Raw genomic sequence first — 22,535 nt, forward strand, 5'->3', positions numbered from 1 at the left:
TACTCATGCCAAAGCTGTTAGAGTAGTTTACATTATTTCTACTTAAAATTCAAAACCCTCTTTTTTCTCCGTAGCGAGTCGTTACCAAGCAACGGATTTCCTGTAAACAATCTATTCCGAATGTTGGATTGTAATGGACTATGAGAAACTTCCAATATTTCGGTACGAGCTGGCTAAGGACTGGATATGCTTCAAATATTCAAATATCTCAGGTACTTTATAAATTTCAATAATATCTTTAACATGTTCGTTTTTCTTTTTGAAAAAGTGGATTTTTAAGTTATACTTTTTCGATTTACATGAAGACACCTGTCGTGGCGAGTAGCGTCCTTTTTTTCTGTCTTTTTTTCGAGATAAATTATCAGCAAATTGTCAGTTTATTCGCAAATTTTAATGAAATCTCCCTTTTTACCTCATAATGTTTTATATCATTCATTTTTAACGCAAGTAGTTCATAAAAACACAGACTTTTGGTCTGTTTATGAATATCCACAATATTGAAGTACTTGCAGAATACATCAATGATAACAATTGACTCGGGAAAGTTTTCTATTCACCAATCTTTGAGACTCCTTGCTGTAAGATAAATCAAATTCATAGATTGCCACTTCGATGTGCTACATAAGTCTACATCCCATTTGATTTCTTGTGTTTTCTTGTTTATCTTTCTTTCTTGGTTGAGAAAATTGTAGCAAAACACGTGATACATGTTGACGAGCTTCTTACAAAATGATTCTCTGTTCATGACGAAATCTGCTTTTTCCAAACGCGATACGTTTGATAGCGCAAACATAACCCACCCCCTGCAGGGGGGCAAAGCCAGCTCAAACTTTCAATCTTATAATACAAATTTTCCTTTAATTTACTATTCATTTCTTTAGAAGTATAATTCCGCTCATTGTTGATTTTTATTAAGTTAACACAGAAATGTTTGCATTGTAAGAATAAAAAACAGGTTGGCTTTGCTCCTGCTCATACGTGGATATTTCTACTGAGATATTTAATCTTGTACAAATCAACTTTTTCGTTGCAATCGTGGATTTAGCATGGTTACATTCTCAAGCCAGTTGAACTGCTGTACAATCAGGTAAGCCATTGGAGCACAGAGAAATAAAAAATTTTGGTAAAGCATGGAGTTCGACTTTGCTCTCGGCATATAAGTGGAAATACTATGACCAACAAAAAATTAAGGTAAAGTTTTAATGTCACTGTACATTACTGGATTTAATTAAAACAAGCAGCAACCTCGCTGTAACGAAAAATGCATTAAGATGTTCATAGTAACGATGCTTTTTATTTGAAAAACCGAAAGTAAGTGGCGGTTCTGCAGTTCATGATTGTATTCATCGCATATATTATATGTCAATCTAAAAATCGCTAGTGACGATCGTTTAATGTTATCATAAAAATATTTAAATTTGAACAATCATTGAAAAAGCATTCTCGCGTCAGTAAAGTTTTATCGGTCCTAAAATTTTCTAACTAAAATTAATTGATATTTAATAAAATGGATAGATTCGCTTTGAGAATTTTGAGTTTTACATTTCTTGTTGACTAACACTCAATCTAATACCAAAGTCTTCCTATTGCATGTTTTCTCTTGTATGTTGAGCTACATAGCCTATTTACTATTGAGCTTCATGCCCTTCAAATCCATAAATGTTTCGTTGAAGAAAATTCCATAAACTGAACTTTTATAATTAATTCATCAACACGTCACAGGCTATCCACATTTAGGCGCTATGTCAAATAGGAGAAAAGGGTGGGGCTAGTTGCCCTGACCCGCCTTTTTTATGCAAAAGCACTTTATAGGGTAAGATTCGTTCTCCCTTTAAAATAATTTATGATCTCATGCATTTTTGCTCCCCCCCCGACTTTTGGAAAAGGCTTTACGGGCCTTGCGCGTAACCACTTTATGTCCGTTACTGCAATTGAAATATTTCTATTCCCATAATCTTGATTATAAAACAATGGACGGCTCTTTATAGTATTTACAAGGGAGTTGCTGAAACGTTTAGGGGGGTGAGCTGTTAAGGAAGAGGCGTAAGACAAAGACAGGGTGTAGATTTTAGGGGCGGTCGATTAGTGCAGCTACTGTAGCTGTATGAAATGCAGAGAGCTGCAACAATGTCCAGAAAAACTCAGTTGTACTTTACTAATGATTTGTTTTGCTAATACTATGAGGGTAATGGAAAATGACACGTGAAAATTAAGAAAAAAATATCACCTAAATGAATGACTTTGTGTTTGGATCAACCTGTACAAACTGATTTGAGCTCAATCAATCATGAATAAATTTTAGAGGAAAATTAAAACGTTTGTTTTACATTATTGTCGTTTTATGAAAGAAATAAAAGATGTTTTTCGTGTTTGCACTAATTTATGCAAACCTCGGAGACAGTTTGTCTCTCAGTGAGAACTCTCAACCTTTGGTCTCAGCGTTCCACTGATCTGCTCTCACGGTCACCCAAAGGTCTCCTCGGTTTGCATAAGCCTGTACAAACACAGTAACATCTTTTATTTCTTAAGTAAATGGTGGTTGTAAGGTGAATTTAAAGCCCCACGGCATGAGTGTGGGTATTTGTGAACTTTTTTGATATGAAATCACTGTTCACCAGTATTCCTCTTAATCTGGCACTTACTTGTACAAAAACCCTCATTACAAACACCACGGACGTACTGCCATTACCGACAGAAGACATCATGGAGCTACTGGAGCTCTGCCTCACCTCGACTTACTTCCAGTACAAAGGTACGCACTACAAACAATTACATGGAACAGCAATGGGCTCACCCGTTTCTGTTGTAGTTGCTGGAATTGTAATGCAATCTATAGAGGAACGGGCGCTCACGACTTACAAACATGCACTACCTTTTTGGTTCCACTACGTAGATTACACAATCACAGCACTACATGCAGACGAGATTGATGACTTTCACACTCACATCAACAAACAGAACAGCCACATACAATTTACCAAATATGCCGAAGAAAACGGAACTCTTCTTTTTCTCGACTGTTTAGCAAAACAGGACAATCAAAAACTACGAACAACAGTATATCACAAACCAACACACACTGACTGACTACTAGACCAATCATCTTACAACCCTACGTCAGACAAAGCCACCACAATCAGAACATTAAGAGATTACTGAGACTATCTCGCGTATCTTACGACCATACAACATACCTGTCGCACATAAACCAATCACAACGTTACGACAAGTACTAACAAACATAAAGGACAAAGTACAACCCAACGAACGACAAGGTTGCAGTCTACATTATACGTAACTTTAAGCTGCTGCGCATGCGTTCGTTGTCATTCTTAAATTACTGGCATGTAACATGTATGACAAACATGTATGACAACAACAAAAACAGTCCTTCTCAGGACTATACCGACCTGCACGATCTACATTTACAAACATGTGATCTATAATTGTCAAAATGAAAACTTTTGGGCTCTGGGCATGGGCCCATACAGTGGTTGGTTTATTGGTTAATGCGGCACTGTGTCTCAACAGAACATGGATAAGACCATAAAAAGTCTAATGAAATCTGGTCCCCAAAAATTCGCCGGGCCTTTGGTGGCGTACGAATGCCTTTTCATTTGTTTTAAAAATAATGAGCTTCAATGGCGGCGATGAAGCAAGTAAAAAAATCTGCATACAGTATTTGTGGCGGTCACAAGAACGAATGTTTAGTTTCCATTTTTTAAAAATAAAAGTGCTGATGAAATAGCGTCAGGAAGATAATTTGAAAATCATTGATGTTTTGGAAGCGAGTGGTAGCACAAAAAAATCGTGGGAAGACATAAGAAAAGACATAATTTCAAATCATTCTATGAAGATATGTTGTAGACGCTTCTTCCAAATTTGCAAAGCTGCATCAAACATGTTGTCAAACACACTAGAATCAATAGGCGTACAAGATGTAGGGGCAGGGAGGAGCTGAACACAAGGAAAAATTGAAGATTGAAAAGTATGGCAAAATTTGAAGGTTAGTTGCGCAAAAAATATTTGTGAAAGAATTATGTAAAGCAGTGTGGTGTTTTATTGAGCAGGGAAAAGTGTTTAACTGCCACTTTAGGCATTATAGCTCTTGTACGCCTATGTCAGGATCAGCAACTGAAATTTCAATGAGAGCTGGAAAGCACTTTATATAGTACTAATGTTCAAATAGTAACCTCAAAGCTACAACATGAAGAAAGCGTTGTCAAGAGATCTTGTTAACTACTTCCCTCATCAAGCAACAGACCAAGTCATTAGGAGAACTGCCCATGTCAAAAAAGCTGAGAAGCGCAAGCACATTTTCCCGCTCACCAGAAGGGTTTTCAGAATCGTCTTGACAGCTCCTGTGACAGTAGCAGGAAATGAAAGAACGTTTACCAAGCTAAAAACAGTGAGCACTGCTTTGCAAAAAGCGAAATTCTATGTCAGTGATCACTAAGTACAAAACCTAATTTTGTTAAACAAAGTGACTTTAGCAACTGTCAAAAATAACCCATAAATAGACCTTACGCAGAATGCCCTAAGGCAGGTCTACATTAGGGCCAGATTTCCTGGGGGTTAAGGGGGGTGCACATCCCCAAAGAAAAATTCTATGGATGATAATACGTACTGTAGACAAATAATATAACAGTATTAGAAGCTATGAAATTGTTCAATAAGACTAAATAAGCGTATAACTTCTAATTTCAATGGTAATTGCTGCTTTACCTGTAATAACCTGCTTTACAGTATACACCACCACCATTTTCAATTAAGTATTACTTTTTTTTCACTGAAACATTGCAATAAGTTATTAAATGCGAATTCTTTAACAAAAACATATCAATTTTTTCGAAAAAGGTAATTACGCTTTCATTATGCAAGGTTCACTCATCTGAAAGCTTAAAAATCGGCAACAGCTCGAAGCCCTTTACAACTTTAGCTAGGATAACGATGGACCCCATTGGTAAATCTGCATCCCTCCTGTCAAAGGAGCATTGATCCGCCCCTCATCTAAGTACCGCTTAGGCGAGCACATTGCCACATTTGTTGAAGCGAGAGACACATGTAGAGCGGATTGTGAACTGTGATTAAAACTTTGAATAAAATCTTACAGCTGTGTGGAAAGTTTACTTAACATTTGGTGGTTCAAACGAGATTTTCTACACAACAGTGGAGACTTACTTTTTGAGTCAGAAATAGTGCATAAAGACGAACAGATAAACATAATTGCAACATGCTTATGAAACTGGTCAAAACAGCCCCCACACCACTTTGAATGGTTATTTGTACAAATTACGTCATAAATGTCATGCTCATGGATGGCAAATAACCAGTTAATATACTTGCAAATCGCTATAAAGTACCAGCAATCCTGCCCTGAAAATACGTATCGATCGAACTAATGCGTTGAAATTTGCAAAACTTGGATACAATTTCCTTCAATTTGAACATGGTATGTACAGCGGTTGAATATTAACCTGCTATTTCATTGAAATTGGCCCAAAGTTCGTACAAAACCTTAGTCTGCTACCAAAGTATTAATCAAAACCAACGTATTAGTCAAAACCAAAGTATTAGTCAAAACCAAAGTCTTAGTCAAAACCAAAGTCTTAGTCCAAACCAAAGTCTTAGTCCAAACCAAAGTATTAGTCAAAACCAAAGTATTAGTCAAAACCAAAGTCTTAGTCAAAACCAAAGTCCAATACAAAATTTAACTAACTTACATAAGCTTCAAAAAATATTTCGACTAGCCACGAATCACATGAGAAATAGTTTTGTGTACAATGGTTGCTAAACTTCTATTTCAAATTAAATTATCACTAGAAATATTATCTTTAAGGAATAAAAGATGTTTACTGTGTTTGCACAGGTTTATGCATACTGATAAGACATTTGGGAGAACTCGAAAACTCAGTGCAAGCCTGAGACCAAAGGTAGAAGGTTACACCTGCTCAAGAGTTCTCACTAATGTCTCTGAGGTTTACTTAAGCCAGTGCAAACATGAATAAAATATTTTATTTCTTTCATAATATAAGAATAATATGAAAAAGACAAAATCAAAAAAAAAAAACTCTTAGATTCTTCTTCTAAAATGTATTCATTATTGGTTTGCCACCACTCTTTGGTTGACTGATTTCAGTTGCTGAACTCTGTTCTGTTTTGCACAGGCTAATGCAAACACAGCTATAGATCAATTTGTGCACATGTTTTATTGTTTTTATTGTTTTCAACACCTACAATTAACTAGAAGCTAATCTTGTTTAGATAAGCAAAAGCTTCCTACTTTCCAAAAAGCTAAAATGCTTAAAGTCTGCTGTATATGCTACAGCAGTGAATAGTTTGTAGCATTCTGATTTTTTATCGGTATAATTAATCTAAATCTTCATTAATTAGTTTTCAACATAAAATTTGTACCTTCATCTTTTCTGAATATTCTTGAGCTTATAGACATTCCAAGCAGTATATAAACATCTTTGTTCAGAATTCCATTTGGGACCTAACCAATGCACAATACAAAATTCTTAGGGTAGTAACAATTGAAATAAATAATGCCAAATGTGTTATAGCCAAGTGGCCAAGTGTTATTTTGGTCTACGACCACTAAACTCAGAGATTTTCTAAAATGCGCTTTTATTTATTTTGAAATTTGATTTGAAAGATTTTTTTGTTGGTGATATGCAATTTATATTTCTTACTGTTAAAATCAATTATTGCCTAAAGCTTGATCACTCCATAAAAACAAAGTATCCAAATCTGATTGTAACCTCAGTTGATCATGAATACCCTCTAGATGTTTTACAGTCATCTTCATGCAAGGCAGTTTTGTTTTAACGTTTAACCATTTCAGGCAAGTTGCCAATAATTATGACAAATGTGACACTCTGGACAGAACTGCAGACCTAATTTTATCTCTCTAGGACTACTCTCTGTTCGTTGTCAGTTAAATAATCTTTGCACTGGCTTTATAGAATTTTGGAAATATCCAATTTGCAAGCAGTTTTTGCAAACAAATGTGATGTGGTTCTTGATCAAATTTCTTTTTAAAGTTCATGCAAATCACACCAACCCACAATCCATCAACTAGTAGAGTTTTTGTCCACTGACTATGTGATAAAACCATCTGAGTAGCGCACAAATGACCTTTACAAACCCATGCTGTCATTCTGACAAATACGTAAGTAGCCAACATGACAGTTAATATGGCACAACTTACACTTTTTTTTGGGATAGATAGAAGTGAGATTGTCTCAACAATTTCTTTGACATCTGATAAAAACACTGGTGTTTCTTTGCTTTTTTACCAAAAAGAGGTGATTCTCCCACATTTTAAAGACTGATTGAGTAAATAGTCTAAGTCCTGAATACGATAATTCTTCAGAACACTCTGTTAAGATCTTTGCAGGTGTGCCATCCACACCTGTAGCTTTGCTTACATAAAGTAGCATTGCTTACATAAGGTAGCTTACTTGGGGTTGTTCTGAAAATTCTCCGTAATTAGATGAAATGAGTGGTTCAGTCTCTCTCCTTTGTCTGAAGGCAGTTCTTAGAAAGTACTCTGGACTCGAGGGAGCTCTTAAAAACATTGTGTTCAATGAACATTTTGGAAAGAACTGTGAAACAGCACTGGTAAAACAAACGTCTCGTTATCCATTTTAAAAACATCACTGTTTCCAGTTTCAAATATAACCTCTACCTAAGGTGTTATTATTGGCATAGGTAGGGAGGAGGTCACAGAGGGCACATGTCCCCCTCAAATTTAAAAGTAATTTTAAACAATGCCCTGTTTTCGAAGAAAAGCGCCTTGTTTTGCAGAGAACTAGTAAGGAAGGTTTTGCAAAAACAAATGTGCTTATATATTATTTAATTCTGTCGCCAGCATTTTCATTCTAAGTTTTCCCTACCGCAAATAACAAGGTTTTTTGTTGCCAAACAAAGTACTTGACCAATTAGTTATGTTCAAGGCTTTCTTTACGTCGAACATTCTCTTCTTACGCGAAAACCATGCTAATTTGGAAAAAAAGTTATTTAAAACCTGTCTACCTGTACAACTATTTTGAGTATGAACCAAGGATGGAAATCTAAGTGGGTAATGGGGCATCCCCACCCTTCTTCATTAAATCAGCAATTTTTGGGAAATATTCGAGGTCTTGTCATATGTCATACTATATTAATATTCGTGAAGATGGCATTGTCAAATGTGCTTTTACGAAAGTGCTTCGATTGATGCGCATTATCAACGGTTCTTACAGTCGCGGCAATAGAAGCGCTCCGAAAATATTTCAGCAACACATTAGCTCACTTTTATCAATTGATCTAAAGAGTTCCTCATCGAAACTCTTTGAAAAACTCCAAACTTCCTGCTATTCATATTTTGAATTGACCAATCATACTATATGTTTTTTTAATTAACCAATCACGTCCAAGCTTTGTGAATCACTCAGTAACTGAAAGAAATTCGATTGAGTTTTCCCCAGTATAAATGACTTTTAAATGCTGAAATTTCTTAAAATGTAAGAGCTTTTGATGAACTTGTGAACTGGCAATCACTAGAAGCTATGTTTACTGAGGATTTATCGTGATTGTATTCATAGCGCTGACTATTATTTTGACGGGTGTCAACAGTAAAATCTTTATGATCATCATGATATTTGTTTAATATGACAGCTGAATATGGTTTTCTATTCCAGCCAGCTCCAATAACCTTAATTCCACCTTTTTACTTCTGGTAGTTGCAATTTTTCAAATTCGAAAGAATATCTTTCCTTTTAAGAAATGCCGACTTTTTTACCAAATTTAACCCGATTCCCTGAATTCATTCAGTTACGAAGTGATTCACAAAGCTTCGTTGTGGTTGGTTGATTTAAAAATTGCACATTGTATGATTGATTATTTCAAAACAGGAATTATTGATTTTTTCAAAGAGTTTCGTTGGGAAGTCTTTAAGTCAATTGATAATCGTGAGCTAATGTGTTGATGAAATATTTTCGGAACGCTTCTATTGCCGCGACTGTAAACAGTGTATTTACGCAGATTGCCGTGAATAGGAATGAATACAATAGGGGGAGTGTACCGTATACGTTCTGGGCAGATTGCCGTCAGAGAGGTCGCTAACGGGAGGTGTGGGCGGGTGTAACGCCCCCCCCCCAATAGTAAATTGAAACAAAAAACAGGTAAAAATTAGGTAGAAATCAGGTTAAAATCAGGTGCTAAACTATTGCAATACTGACATAAACATAATAGTTATCATCAACTTAGATAATTCGATATTAGAAAAACGTGCAGTACGATAACGAGTGCGACTTTTCCTTGCTCTCCTCGAATTCTGTTTATAAAGTAAATGATTTGAACCCGGGAGTATCGTTACATGTTTGTAAATGTAGATCGTCCAGGTTGGTATAGTTCTGAGAAGGACTGTTTTTGTTGTTGTTGACTGACGTTTCGACAACCTTAGCGGTAGTCATCTTCAGAGTCAAATGAGGAGTAAACGTCAGGTTAGCCGTATTTGTTATCTGGTTCTTACGTCATTGTATTGTGTGTATAGGAAATGTGTATTGTAATTGTGAATTAGTGTGAAGTGAAATATTTTTAGTTGTGATGTGTGATTTAGGTGTGATGTTTTTAGTTGTAATGTGTGGGTGTCAATTATGTATTGTCATTGTGAATTAGTGTGAAGTGTACACACTACAAACAATTACATGGAACAGTAATGGGCTCACCCGTTTCTGTTGTAGTTCCTAAAATTGTAATTCAATCTATAGAGGAACGGGCGCTCACGACTTACAAACATGCACTACCTTTTTGGTTTCGCCACGTAGATGACACAATCACAGCACTACATGCAGATGAGATTGATGACTTTCACACTCACATCAATGAACAGAACAGCCACATACAATTTATCAAAGATGTCGAAGAAAATGGAACTCTTCCTTTTCTCGACTGTTTGGTAAAACATGACAATTAAAAACTACGAACAACAGTTTATCGCAAGCCAACACATACTGAAGGACTACTAGACCAATTATCTTACAACAAAGCCAAATTATCTTCACACAAAGCCACCACAATCAGAAAATTAACAAGACGTGCACAAATCATATGTGATTCACCGGACGCTCTACACAACGAAAACAACTATCTCAAACGTGTTTTTGACAAAAACAACTATTACTCTGACTTTATCAAACGCAACACTTACAAACCCAACGAACCCAACGAAACGAACAACCCAGTGACAACAGCAACGATACCTTACATCAAAGGTACGTCTGAGACTATCTCACGTATCTTACGACCATACAACATACGTGTCGCACATAAACCAATCACAACGTTACGACAAGTACTAACGAACATAAAGGACAAAGAACAACCCAACGAACGACAAGGTGCAGTTTGTCGGAAATTATATAAATAAATCATGATTGTTATTTCAGACTAGGAACTTATCGTTATAGCGGAAAAAGGAACTTATGATTATTGAGTATTTTAGAAGGGTCAAATTAAGACGGCATTGTCTTTTGTTGATGCCTGTGAACGAGTAAGGAGCATGAATTGGAATTGATATATAACTTTGACTAGAAAATTAAATTGATGACATTTGAGAATTGTGTTTAACTGCGCGCTAGCTTTAGATAGTATAGAGTCCCATAGAGAACCGCCGGACGCATAACTGCTTTGTGCTAACGTGCAAAGGAGAAATTTGCTACACAGTTTACAAAATAAACTGCTCCGACTGCAACGCCTCCCATATCGGGGGAAACTGGCAGGAACTTAAACATAAGACTTACTGAACACAAACGAGCTACTAAGAAATTAGACAAAACTAATCACATTGCCGAATATCACCGAATCAAAATGCACAACATTGACTGGGACTCGGCAAAAAGCATTCCTTTTAGTACTTACTATAGACAACGGCTTACATTAAAAAGTTGGTATACCAACTTAGAACAAACCCCCATGAACAGATTACAGCAATTCTCGGCACTTCACAAACGACTTATTCACAATAACAATACACAATTGACACCCACACATTTCCTGTACACACAATACAATGACCTAAGAACCAGATAACTATAACACATACGGCTAACCTGACGTTTACTCCTCATTTGACTCTAAAGATGACTACCGCTAAGGTAGTCGAAACGTCAGTCAACAACAACAAAAACAGTCCTTCTCAGGACTATACCAACCTGGACGATCTACATTTACAAACATGTAATTCTGTTTATCTTACCTTTATATACCTTTAATAATAAAATACGCAAAGAAACAATAGTTAGAGTACAACACTGACTGTGATATGTTATACTTTGCTCTATGTTTACTCAGTATAAAATACATAAACAATTGATACTTTGTAGAAAGTAGACACAAAGTAAACAAAACATTCAATCATTTCTACGTTTCGAAGACTACGCCTACGAATAAAGTGATCTTCAGTGATAAAAGTAAATATTTCTTTCCACAATGTTTTTTATGGGAGTATCCATTACTGTTAGACGTCATACTTCTATTTTCAGTGAATGCGCGTCTAGCCCCATTAATTTCTCGACATATGGGCTAGGCAAGGTCCGACACAGGGGAACTGACTTACTTGGCTCATTTGACGACGAGCAAAGTTGTTGCTTTGAAACTATCAATCCCTGCTTATAGGATATCAGTAAAGCATAGTTGGTTTGGGAAATAATAATTTATATCTATAAAATTTATCAACATGGTGTACATGAACGTGATAACACGTTAGACGTACGAAATGGGGAGTAAGGGAATGCAACTGTCTCCTAAATTTTAAAAACTTTGCAAAACCTGGGCAAAATAGTCGAGGAAATAGGGAAAATTGTGCATAAAGTCATGTATTTCTTCATAAAACTAAATATGGCATATAGACGTATAAATCTACCAAAAGTTTTTGTAAAATAGGAAGTTGGTATGGGCAATATGTCCTTTAATTTCACTTACAAATCGGTGGATATTAGTTTACACAACCAATTGATCATTTAAAATCTGCATGGGATTAAAAATTGCTACAATGGCTTTACATCGGTTTGAAATTCGGACAAGTAAACCACTACCCTCTCAAAAACTAAAGTTCCCGTACGCCTGTGGTTGTTACGACCGTAATCATTATTACCATTTTTAGGACAGAAATTTCACTTGTTAAATTGTTGAGTGGCATAGAGAGCTGCATATTCCTTGATTATGTAAACTAAACATGATGGAATAAAATATCTTAAAACAAATCATTTATTTTTTAAAATTGAAAATTTTGAAGTTTTCAATTGTTTGCCAATTTCGGCGAAATGCTTATCAGGAAAACAGTAAAATCTTCAGGTAAATATTTGCTACACCCCACCCCACCCCACCCCCCAAAATCGAAGATATTTGCGACTTCCCTGATTGCCGTAAATAGCAATGAATAAAATAGGGGGGTTGTACCGTATCCGTTCTGGAACAAACGTTTGTCGTTTCTGTTTAGAAAAGTCCACAATTGAAGGCGGACCGACATTTTTCGTCTAATACTTCTTCAAAGCTAAGGCTGTCAACTCCACCCTTCGTCCCTATATGTTCGCCTCCAGTAATCGTTACTCTTTGGTCAAACTGCATTCGTGTATTTACGTAACTCCTCATGTTTCCTTTTTTTGTTATGTTTTAGACAACCTTAATTTTGGCTGGCCTTGGAGTGGCTGGTGCTGCAGTTGCTGGTGAGAAAAATTTGCTCATCGTTTACTTGTGAAAATAGAGTTAAAACTAATTTTTTATGTAAGGCAGTACTAGTTGTGGTAAAATCGTTTGATAGTTCAATTGGAATGGTTTCCAGCATTTTATAATTGTTTGTATATTATTTTCAAGTAAATGCTTTATTCTACAACATTTTAAAACCTTTAGGGCGATTTCTTATTCAAGGATTGAGAAAAATTGACTTGTCGTCTGTGATTGATGCAATTCCAAAGAATCTTCCAAATTCGAATGTACGTATCTATAACAATTTTTTTGCCCCAGAGTACCTCAAATTCCCAAATGGATCTTGCTTCCCTCAATTCAGGAGCTGTGGAAGCTGTTTTTGTGGGTGGCCGCTGCGCATGCAAGTGTCTGTGTGTCTGTCTGTCTTTGTGTCTGTCTGTCTGTCTGTCTGTCTGTCTGTCTGTCTGTCTTTGTGTCTGTGTGTCTGTCTGTCTTTGTGTCTGTCTGTCTGTCTGTGTGTCTGTCTGTCTTTGTGTCTGTCTGTCTGTGTGTCTGTCTGTCTGTCCTGTCTGTCGTAATCCTCAGTGATAGTCGGATATACGAACGTTGGCGAACAATACCGTTTTGGAAAAATATCGTGAGTTGTTTTGCTATCAAATTTTCATTTCATTCGGCATGAAAACAATAAGGAATCAAAGCGCATATGCGTATCATAGTATGAATGTAATAATACATTTCCTTTGTGTGAACTCTGAAGCGTCTGTCCGCGTACAAAGATCAAGCAGAAGTTATTTGCAATAAGCACAGATGCGAACTAAAGAATATTTTGAAATCTTAAAAAAGTTTGACGTAAATAATATTAAATATATAGTTTATTTTCGAATTATGCTCATTTAATCTACTTCATTTAGTATTTATATACTTGACAGGCTACCCACATGTACGCACTGCATGCCTATTTTTTCTTTTGGGAAGGGGGATTGTATTATTTGTCCTTATGTATAAAACAGTGATATGTAATTGAAATAATTTGTAGCTTGAAGAAATTAAGGGAGGCTGGCCAACTTTTAATGATTTTTAGGGGGCAGAGTCCCTGCTCGAGCTCCCCGTGTTTTTTCTGTCCCTGATACCGTGATTTTGCAGGGTTTTTTTTGAATTTTTTGAACTTTCATTTGCCAACTACACCTCATGCATTCTCGATATACGTCTGTAACATTGTGTTTGATTTATTTTATAAATGGTTGTTACTTGTCTAAATGTATACTGTTACGTTTTGTGTTAGGAAAATATTTTTTTGTTTTTCCAGTCGTTCAAAGGCTACTATAAAGGTGGTTTTGAGCAAAAAATGTCCAAACGAGAAGCATCTTTAATTTTAGGTGTTAGGTAAGTACGTTCTTGAGCAATATACTTAAGTACTTTGGCTGATTTTCCTGCTGATTGAATATATTGTACAATAATAGGAGGGGGTCTCAATGAAAATCAATAAAAGCTGATATAGTAAAACTTGCATTTATGAATATTACCCCCCTCCCCCCGCCAAGTAAGAATCTTCCTCCGCATTTTAATTTTGGTATGCTATTAACTGATGATCTAAAGCATTCAAATGTAAATTCCAATATTACAAAGTACAAAAATAAGATAGCAAGTTATATCTTGTGAGTTAATACATATATTATGATAATTTTATTGAAAAGTTTTCTGCTTCTTGTGTGTTACAGTCCGTCAGCTCCTAAATCTCGAGTGCGCGACTCGCACCGAAGGATTATGTTGCTAAATCATCCGGACAGAGGTACGTAAGTTGAAATTCCTTGATTTCTCCATATTCCCGTAAATTATCACATTAAGCTACACGTCCAGTAATATTTGAGAAATAGTAGAAATTTTCCTTGTTTCTATAACCCGTAGGAACAAATAAAATATGATGCGAGTTGTATCAACTCATTTTCCTTTATTTTACATATATTTGGTGAAAGCGCTCTCGTTGCCCCGTGTGATTATTAAAATACTAAAATTCCTCAAGAATCAAGCGCCTGCTCAGATCAGTGTTTCCACTCATAGTTTAGAGCTTCAAATTAGTCAAAGTAGTCAAACAAAAAAGATAACATTTAACCGTTGTCTATACAGTTATAGATTCACGGGTATGACGTCATTTGTGATAAAAACTTAAAAAGTGGCCACGAGCTGCCGGAGTGAGAAAAATTTCCCAAATTAAACGGTCAAACAGTTTGTTTTTTTGTCCCTAGACACTTCGAACATTGAAAAGTCTTGATTTTGTTAATATCACGCTTACGTGATCTATAGGATTGAAGAAATGGCATTAGCTAGATTAATCACGTGATAAAATTTGATTGGATAACAAAATAAACAAGCAATGGTTGATCAATTTTGTTTAAATTTTGTTATCGAAGACGAAGTACAAATCAATGTTTGAAAACCGGATTTTTTTCTTTTTTGTCAAATACGTCCACTGCTTCAACTAGGCTTTCTTAATTTCTTTATTTGTCAATTCACGGATTCATGTAAATATTCATATAAATTCGCCTTTCTCTTGTCATTTAAAAACAACAAATTTCTGTGACGTCAATTCCGAGTGTCTGTCCTCTTATAGATCATAACTCTCGACCAATGAAATTATACAAATTCTTCTGGTTATTATATGAATTGATTTTAACTATACATTGTTCATATTTTCGTCTTTTAAATTGCACGCGCAAACCACGCCAACTGCAAGAAAGTTCCCGTGTAAAGACGCGTGATTTGAGCATTCAACCAATAAGTGCCCACCTTTTTAAAGGGTTATTTTGCATAACATTTTAATGCAAACATTTTCATCAGGTGGTTCACCTTATCTCGCCGCGAAAATCAACGAAGCTAAAGACTATTTGGAAGAATCTTCAAAGTAGTTTGTATAACTTGTCCAAAAGGTGTATTTAATGTTAGAAATAGCACAAAAACTACTTAATATTATTTTGCTTGTATGAAAATATGTATTTCAAAAGCCTTATAAAATACAATCACGTATATTAGACCACTGAATGGGGATCCAAAAGATGCATTTCTGTTTCATGAATGAAAAATCAAAAGCCAATATCAGAATTCGATGCTCTCTAAGCCCAACAACCAGGTTCAGGATTTAGATTGATATCCTTATTTGCTACTTTTAACTTTGGTATCTTCAAACCGCCATTGTTTTATTGTCAAGTGCGCATGCGTTGGTTGGCAAAACTCGTACTGCACAACCATAGATATATTAAACATAGATTGCTGACGTATAATACATCTATAAATAGCGCACGTGAGGCCCATTGAGTTCTATAAGACCTGGAGGGGAAAAGTGGCCTGGACCCGGTTGTCAAAAACATGGCGGTAAAGGCGGATTTTGGTTGTCAAAACATATTTTTTGTGTGGATACAGTTAACACATCAAGCTTTCAACAATTTATCCATTCATTCGACGTTTTCTTCAGTTACAGGAAATCATTCGAGAGGCAAATATCATAGCATAATATTTTTTGGCAATAAAACGATGGATTTGACCAAGTGAGCGTTTTACTAAAACATTTATCTGTGAATAAATTCACGACTTTTCATCCATATCACTCAAATATATGCTCAAAATGATCGCTGTATCTTTCTCTTTCTTATAAAACTTGATCAGATAAATTACGAAACACTGTTGGCAAGAACTGCGAAAAACCTCATTTTCGTAATACAAACTCCGTATCTTTTGCCCTCTTGTTTCGCCATCTTGGATTATTCACGATGGCCCCACCGCTATTCATATGTCAGTAATCTATGTTTAATATATCTATGTGCGCAACTGCAAGAAAAAAGATGGCGTTTCCTTGTTATTTTGCAATTCAAATTGGTCGACACACTGACACAGCAAAAAACATGTAAGCGTATAGTTAGTCACTAGGTTTTACCAACCACAGAAATGTTGAAAAATTAACAAATATTTCAGCTATTACGACCTTCCTAGCGAGCAGTCTTGCTGAATAGTCGAAGCTCATCAAATGGTGGCAGTTTGGTGTTTACGTATTTATTCGTTTCAGTATTATTATTTTCCTGAATCTTCTTTGCGTTAATTGATGGTAATTTTGTTCTAGATCTCTGATGCTTCATCCTGTATGTTTTATTTGGTGAATGTGTGAATGTTTGTGGTGGGATCTTTGACAATTTTGTGTTGAAACTTTGCCAATGATAATATCGTTTTCTCCTTTCATTTTTATGAGAAACTTTGTCGTTCATCTTCTCCTGATTTTCTTCGAATATATTGTTCAATTGGAGACATTGCATCGCAACAATATAATGATAATTTGCGCTCAAAAAACTATGCTCTTTGTTATTCAGTTGCTTCATGTTTTGTCCGTATTCTTTTCGATATTGCGAAAGTGTTTTTATCAAGCATCGTTTTTCCATGTAGTTCTTTGATGTCGCTAATTGCTCAGACTTTGTACTGCGAAATCTCAATGCGGTACTTCTGCGCATTTCTTCTCGTAAAAACCCTTCTCAGTTGTTCAGTGTAGGAAATAGAAGAAAGTGTATTCAATAAGACCAGGGTGGAATTACCCGGGGGCATAGCCCATAGGATGTAACTGGGTTCTAAAGGTTAAAAGATACAATGATCAAACTGTCATTTACCGCATTTTGAGAGCAGTTTCAAACTAGAAAATAAAATAAGAACAATGAACACGATCTCAAGGCTTTTTGTAAACCTTAACACACTTCCAACATTCTGTCATTGCGTAACAAAAAAATAGCGTCTTCCCAAACTGTACTTTCATGTTGATGTTCTTAGCTCTGAATTTCATAAAACATATAACCCCTTGGCCCTTGGTAATAAAATGCGTAGCTATGTTACTGGTATTTAACAAAAATACGATCTCAGGAATCGAAGACTGCTTCATTTTTATTGATTTCCTCCTAAGTGTATAAATTTTATAGTGAATGAAGCATTTGTAGTAAATAAATATCTCGACATGGGTCTCGTAGAGGAGTTTGTAAGGCCCTTTTCTGAGCCATTTGATGCCTAGAACTTACCTTTCTGTAGAAAGTATTTTTTTATTGGTTCATCAATAGTACTTTCGTCCTTTCCGATTTCGGCGCCAAACAAATTTTAAAGTCGAGATAAACAAGTAAAGTAAACCTTTGAAGACTTGCGACTTTGCTGTAGCAGCTGATTGGAGACGAAATCTTTAAAATGATAATCTTTCAAATAACCTTGACTTTGTTCTTGGAACGATATTGTGACAATGTTTGTCTTATTTATCACATGTGTTCTTTAAGCCAAAGATGAAATGATTAAATTTGTTCGAAAAAGACATGGAACTTAACAAAATGCCGTATTTCCATTTTATGGCGACAAACATTGCTTGTATTTAGCCTTGTATTCCAGTGTATTCGCCCTTGAAAAACAGGTGCCAAATTAATTATGTGTTTCTCACTGATTGCATGTTTGTTCTGTACTATTAAGCTTTGATATCAGACGGGATTCATCTTGCATAATGATAATGCTTAATTAATTTTGATTAGCAAATCTAGCGACTGTTTCAAAATGTAAACACTCCTTTGTATGTATTATAGGCCAGAAATTGTTCTCTTTTATTTAGTTTTAAGTGGAACTGATGTTTTAATCAGTAAACTACATCAATAAATAATGAAAAGAAAAGTCCAAAATGAGAATCGGTTGAATTTTACCTTAATGGTTTTTTTATGCAAGCGGTCGTTATGGTAGCGTATACAAATGGCAAGTACTTTTATGTATAGGCAGGCTTATGTTACTGAGTAAGCATGTAGGCCGTGTGTGCCAGGCGTACCACCTATCGCTCAAGATGTTTTATATTTAGTTTGGCCATAGCGAAAAAAGAAAACTTGGAGTAAGTATACCTACTATAATATTGCCAAGTCAAACATAGGAAATGTGTACACATGGATGGGCCTGATTTGTGGGTCCAAAAGGCCCGTTAGGTAGGCAAACAATCAGTGCAAAGCAGGATGGTCAATTGCTATTATTCAACTTCCTCCCACTCACTTCGCAACATCCGAACATCCGAGAGTCAAATATGGATGAATTTCGTTTAAGAAAGTATACCACATTTTATCTCGACGTCTATAACTTTTGCCCTTTTATTAAAACAACGCAGTTATAGAAGTCGTGTTTTGATATAAGAACCTTTGGCCAATACCTTTACCCTTAAAGAATATAGACGAAAATGCTTTTTCTACAATCGATGTTGCTGAAATCTCAGTTTACCAACGAAAGTGAAGAATTTCGTGATCGGAAGAAAATACGGGTTGGAATTTCATTCTTTTGAATTACAAATGCGTAAAAGGCCTAATTTGAAACTGTTTTACTTGTTTTTGCCATCAACTTCTTAAAATAAATCTTTGGTATTAAATGAAATCGACCAAGTTTAAGTTGATTATGATAAGACAAGTTGAAGGAGATCTGGTCGATGTTGTTTTTGAAAACTATCATTTTCCTCTGCTATGTCTGAACTTAAAGTCAACCAAATCCTAAAAAAACAATGTAGCCGGACAACCGGACAGGAAACTTTGTTAAAATGTATATTCGAGGGCATTTTCAAACTCAATGGTTGTCAGGGTTTTCTCATGTCAGTTAACATAAAAGATTAGTAGCCTTGAGACAATTAGAGGAGGAGTCACAGATTATCAAGAAGACTTCATAAACTCTAAGTTGTTTTTCTTTTATTTAACTGAATCATCATCAGTTGTTTTTTCTTTTATTAAACTGAATCATCATTAGCTTCGATGCCCGTATTCTAAAAGCTCAATCTGAAGATGACTACCGCTAAGGTTGTCGAAACTTCAGTCAACAACAACAAAAACAGTCCTTCTCAGGACTATACCAACCTGAACGATCTACATTTACAAACATGTAGTTTGATAAAGTTATATGTAAAAAGCATGTTTGATACTGTTGTATTTCTGTTTCCTTGCTTTACTATCTAATCGATCAGAGCATAAAAGCTTAATAAACGGTTTCAGAAATTTTTTTACATCTCTATTTTTCTAACTTGTTCACCAGCAAAGCTGAATATTGCGCTCAAAATACTGAGCAGATAGAAAAACGTCGCTAAAGTTATCAGCGCGCAAGAGTAACCTGAATTTTTCAGGTTCATGAGACAATTGCTTAAATTGTCCAACAAAGAGCGAAGATCATATCTACATTTAAGTTAAAACTCTTTACCGGTTATTCTGTTCATTTAATAAAAATTTTGTCCAAATCAGAATTATGTAAAAGGACAAAAAACGCCAAAACTGGGATTATGTAATACAAAAATATAGTAAAGTGGGACCGATACCCCCCAAGGTCGTAGCAAATGAGCCAACATCCGGCTTCAATTATCGTACTATATTTTATACATGGTGCGTTATCCAGTGTAATATACATATCGGTGGTCATGCAATTTTCAAATTGCAGACTTAATTTCAGGTAACAAACCTGACCAAAGCCTTTACGATTTCTGCCTGGGAAGAATGTAGTTATTTTGCGAACATGGCAACCTATTGAATTCTTCTCACAGTTCTTCTACATCAGCATGTAATCCTACAGCCAAGATCAACAATCCTAGTACGGATATTTTGAAAACGACATTTAATTGCTTCGTACAGATTATAAATATTGTCAGCCACCCACCAAGGCCAGGTCCACAACGCTTGTTCTGCAAAGAATTTCTAACGTGTTTCGTCATAATATAGAAAATTCTCGCTCCTTTTAATCGAACAAGACGTTTCGTTGGCTGTGGCGTTTAGGTTTGTCAAATACTATTGCTGAGCAGAATTCAGAAACAGCTACATGTCAAATTTTTATTCACATTTCAAATAAATATGTAAACACATATTGAATGAACAATTGCTAAGCAAGTTTAGTACAATGTTCAAAAGACTTTCTTTATCTATTACTAAGATGCAGTAATTCATATACCTATTTCCTTACATTATAGTAACTCATAAAATTTGTTTGCTGTTTATAAAAATTAATTTTATTTGAGCAAGATGCTTAATTATGTGTACTCATTTAATTTTTGTTGCACTGTCATTATATTATGTTTAAGATGTCCATTTTAATAGCATTAACCTCATTCTAAATTTATTGCTGTTGTAGTGATGTTATTGATTTTTAGTGATAATACCCAGTTAAGTGTTGTGTCTCATTTTTAATTTATATTTTATTTTCTTGAGATCTAAGCTAAATATTATATAGTGTGTGCATGGTTACCTTACAGCAAAATCATTTATGCAGCTGGGAGAATCAGTTGCAAAATATGTCTAGCAAAAATTATAAAAGAACCCAAATATGCAAAGCAGGATTTAAATGTGATGGCTATGAAAATGACTTATTTATCTGTTCATGTCTGGTTGCCTAATTCATTCTGTGAGTAGTCTTATAAGATATAGTATTGTGCGAAAAATTATATATTTCGTTCTTTGCAATAAGATTGTTGCATAATTTTGTGTGAAACTCCACCATTTTCTATATTATGTGAAAATTTTTGCAATTTTTTTGTAGTTGACTCATTATATTCCTTAAAATTTTATGCTTCAATTGAAACAAAGTGCGAGCAATCTATCGCGAGTTTATATTTCATAACTGCATGACCACTCGTTTCAGGCTGTCGTTGCCACTGCTGCTAACATGAATATTTAAGAAATATGACGTTGAAATTTGTATTGCTTTTGTTTGTACCTTACACGAAAACAACTGTATTTAAATAAACAATTGTTTTTCATTTTCAACAAAGTCATCTTCAGCTTTAAAAGTTAACTTTAAAAGTTTCAATCAAGGTTTGTTGTGCATAGCCTAGCAGCATAATAGTTCGGAGAAGGAATGTGCAATATTCGTACATTCATGTAACCTCTTAATATGGTATGTGAAATAAACTGGATTTTTATGTTCGATTGATTAAAATACGACAGAAAAAGTGCTAGAAATTTATTTATCTAATTACAGACAGAGCAAATTCCTTGTCTAATATCTAAATACATAATTATGTAAATTAAATATACAATGATTGTGTGTAATCTGTTCAACATTTTATATACGACAACAAGGTTTTAAAAAAGCACGACGAATAAAGAATTACGTGGAAAAGAAGATATTTACAATATTTACATCTGCAATGGAAGATAAAGCTTTCATTATCTCTTTGATTTTGCTTAATTGCAGTTTCCGTGAAAATTTATATTGAAGTTAAATCGTTTGTTTTAAAAAGGACCACTGGTAAACAAGACAAAACATATTATAGTCACAAGTTTCCAACACTTGCTTTCTTCGATGGCTGTGTGTGGGTCATGACCATGACGTGGCGAATTCAAATTGATCTGTACCTGTAATTAAATGTCTAATAAAGAATCTTTGTGATTCTGTTTACAGTTCCCAATGAATAGTTTATAACAAATCTTGTTTTGTAATTTTATGTCAAATTTACAGTCTAGCATGCCGAAGGATCGAGTACTCAAAAATAACATGACCTCGCAGTGCCAAAGCTCAATAGTCTTTTAAATTTCAACTCCTATAAGAAAAGCTCTTCATTGCAAAACAGCAAACAGTAAATGTCCATCTGGCTGGATTCATATTCTTCAATCATGTTACTACTTCAGTACGACCAAGGAAACAGGATTCAAAGCTAGTGTTGAATGTCAACGCATGGGAGGATATCTTGCTCTACCAAAAAGCCTGCTTGAGAATAATGTCATTTATAATGCTGCCAAAAGCAAAAATCTGCCCAATCCATATCTTGGTTTGTTTCGCAACAAATACGACGATAAATTTTATACAATGCAACATGCCATGCCTTCTTTCACCAATTGGGGTGC

At 35.1% G+C, this 22,535-nt stretch overlaps 1 protein-coding gene across 1 annotated transcript; it reads left to right on the forward strand.

Annotated features, from left to right (window-relative positions):
* The first annotated feature begins 107 nt into the window (after window positions 1-107).
* On the forward strand, window positions 108-15,729 carry LOC124438587 (mitochondrial import inner membrane translocase subunit TIM14-like). Its single transcript, XM_046988759.1, has 7 exons — window positions 108-212; window positions 1,046-1,087; window positions 12,665-12,713; window positions 12,898-12,980; window positions 14,000-14,076; window positions 14,412-14,482; window positions 15,529-15,729. The coding sequence occupies exons 1-7, from the start codon at window positions 141-143 to the stop codon at window positions 15,594-15,596; spliced, it is 462 nt and encodes a 153-aa protein (XP_046844715.1). The 5' UTR covers window positions 108-140; the 3' UTR covers window positions 15,597-15,729.
* The last annotated feature ends 6,806 nt before the right edge of the window (window positions 15,730-22,535 follow it).

The sequence above is a fragment of the Xenia sp. Carnegie-2017 genome, unplaced genomic scaffold (assembly GCF_021976095.1).
Source record: "Xenia sp. Carnegie-2017 unplaced genomic scaffold, XeniaSp_v1 HiC_scaffold_19, whole genome shotgun sequence".
NCBI lineage: Eukaryota > Metazoa > Cnidaria > Anthozoa > Malacalcyonacea > Xeniidae > Xenia > Xenia sp. Carnegie-2017.

Bases quoted from the DNA above. Each gene is read 5' to 3' on its own strand.
- LOC124438587 (XM_046988759.1), top strand. From the start codon at position 141: ATGAGAAACTTCCAATATTTCGGTACGAGCTGGCTAAGGACTGGATAT. The intron at 213-1,045 runs GTACTTTATAAA...TCGTGGATTTAG, and splicing joins CAAATATTCAAATATCTCAG to CATGGTTACATTCTCAAGCC. The intron at 14,077-14,411 runs GTAAGTACGTTC...TGTGTGTTACAG, and splicing joins TCTTTAATTTTAGGTGTTAG to TCCGTCAGCTCCTAAATCTC.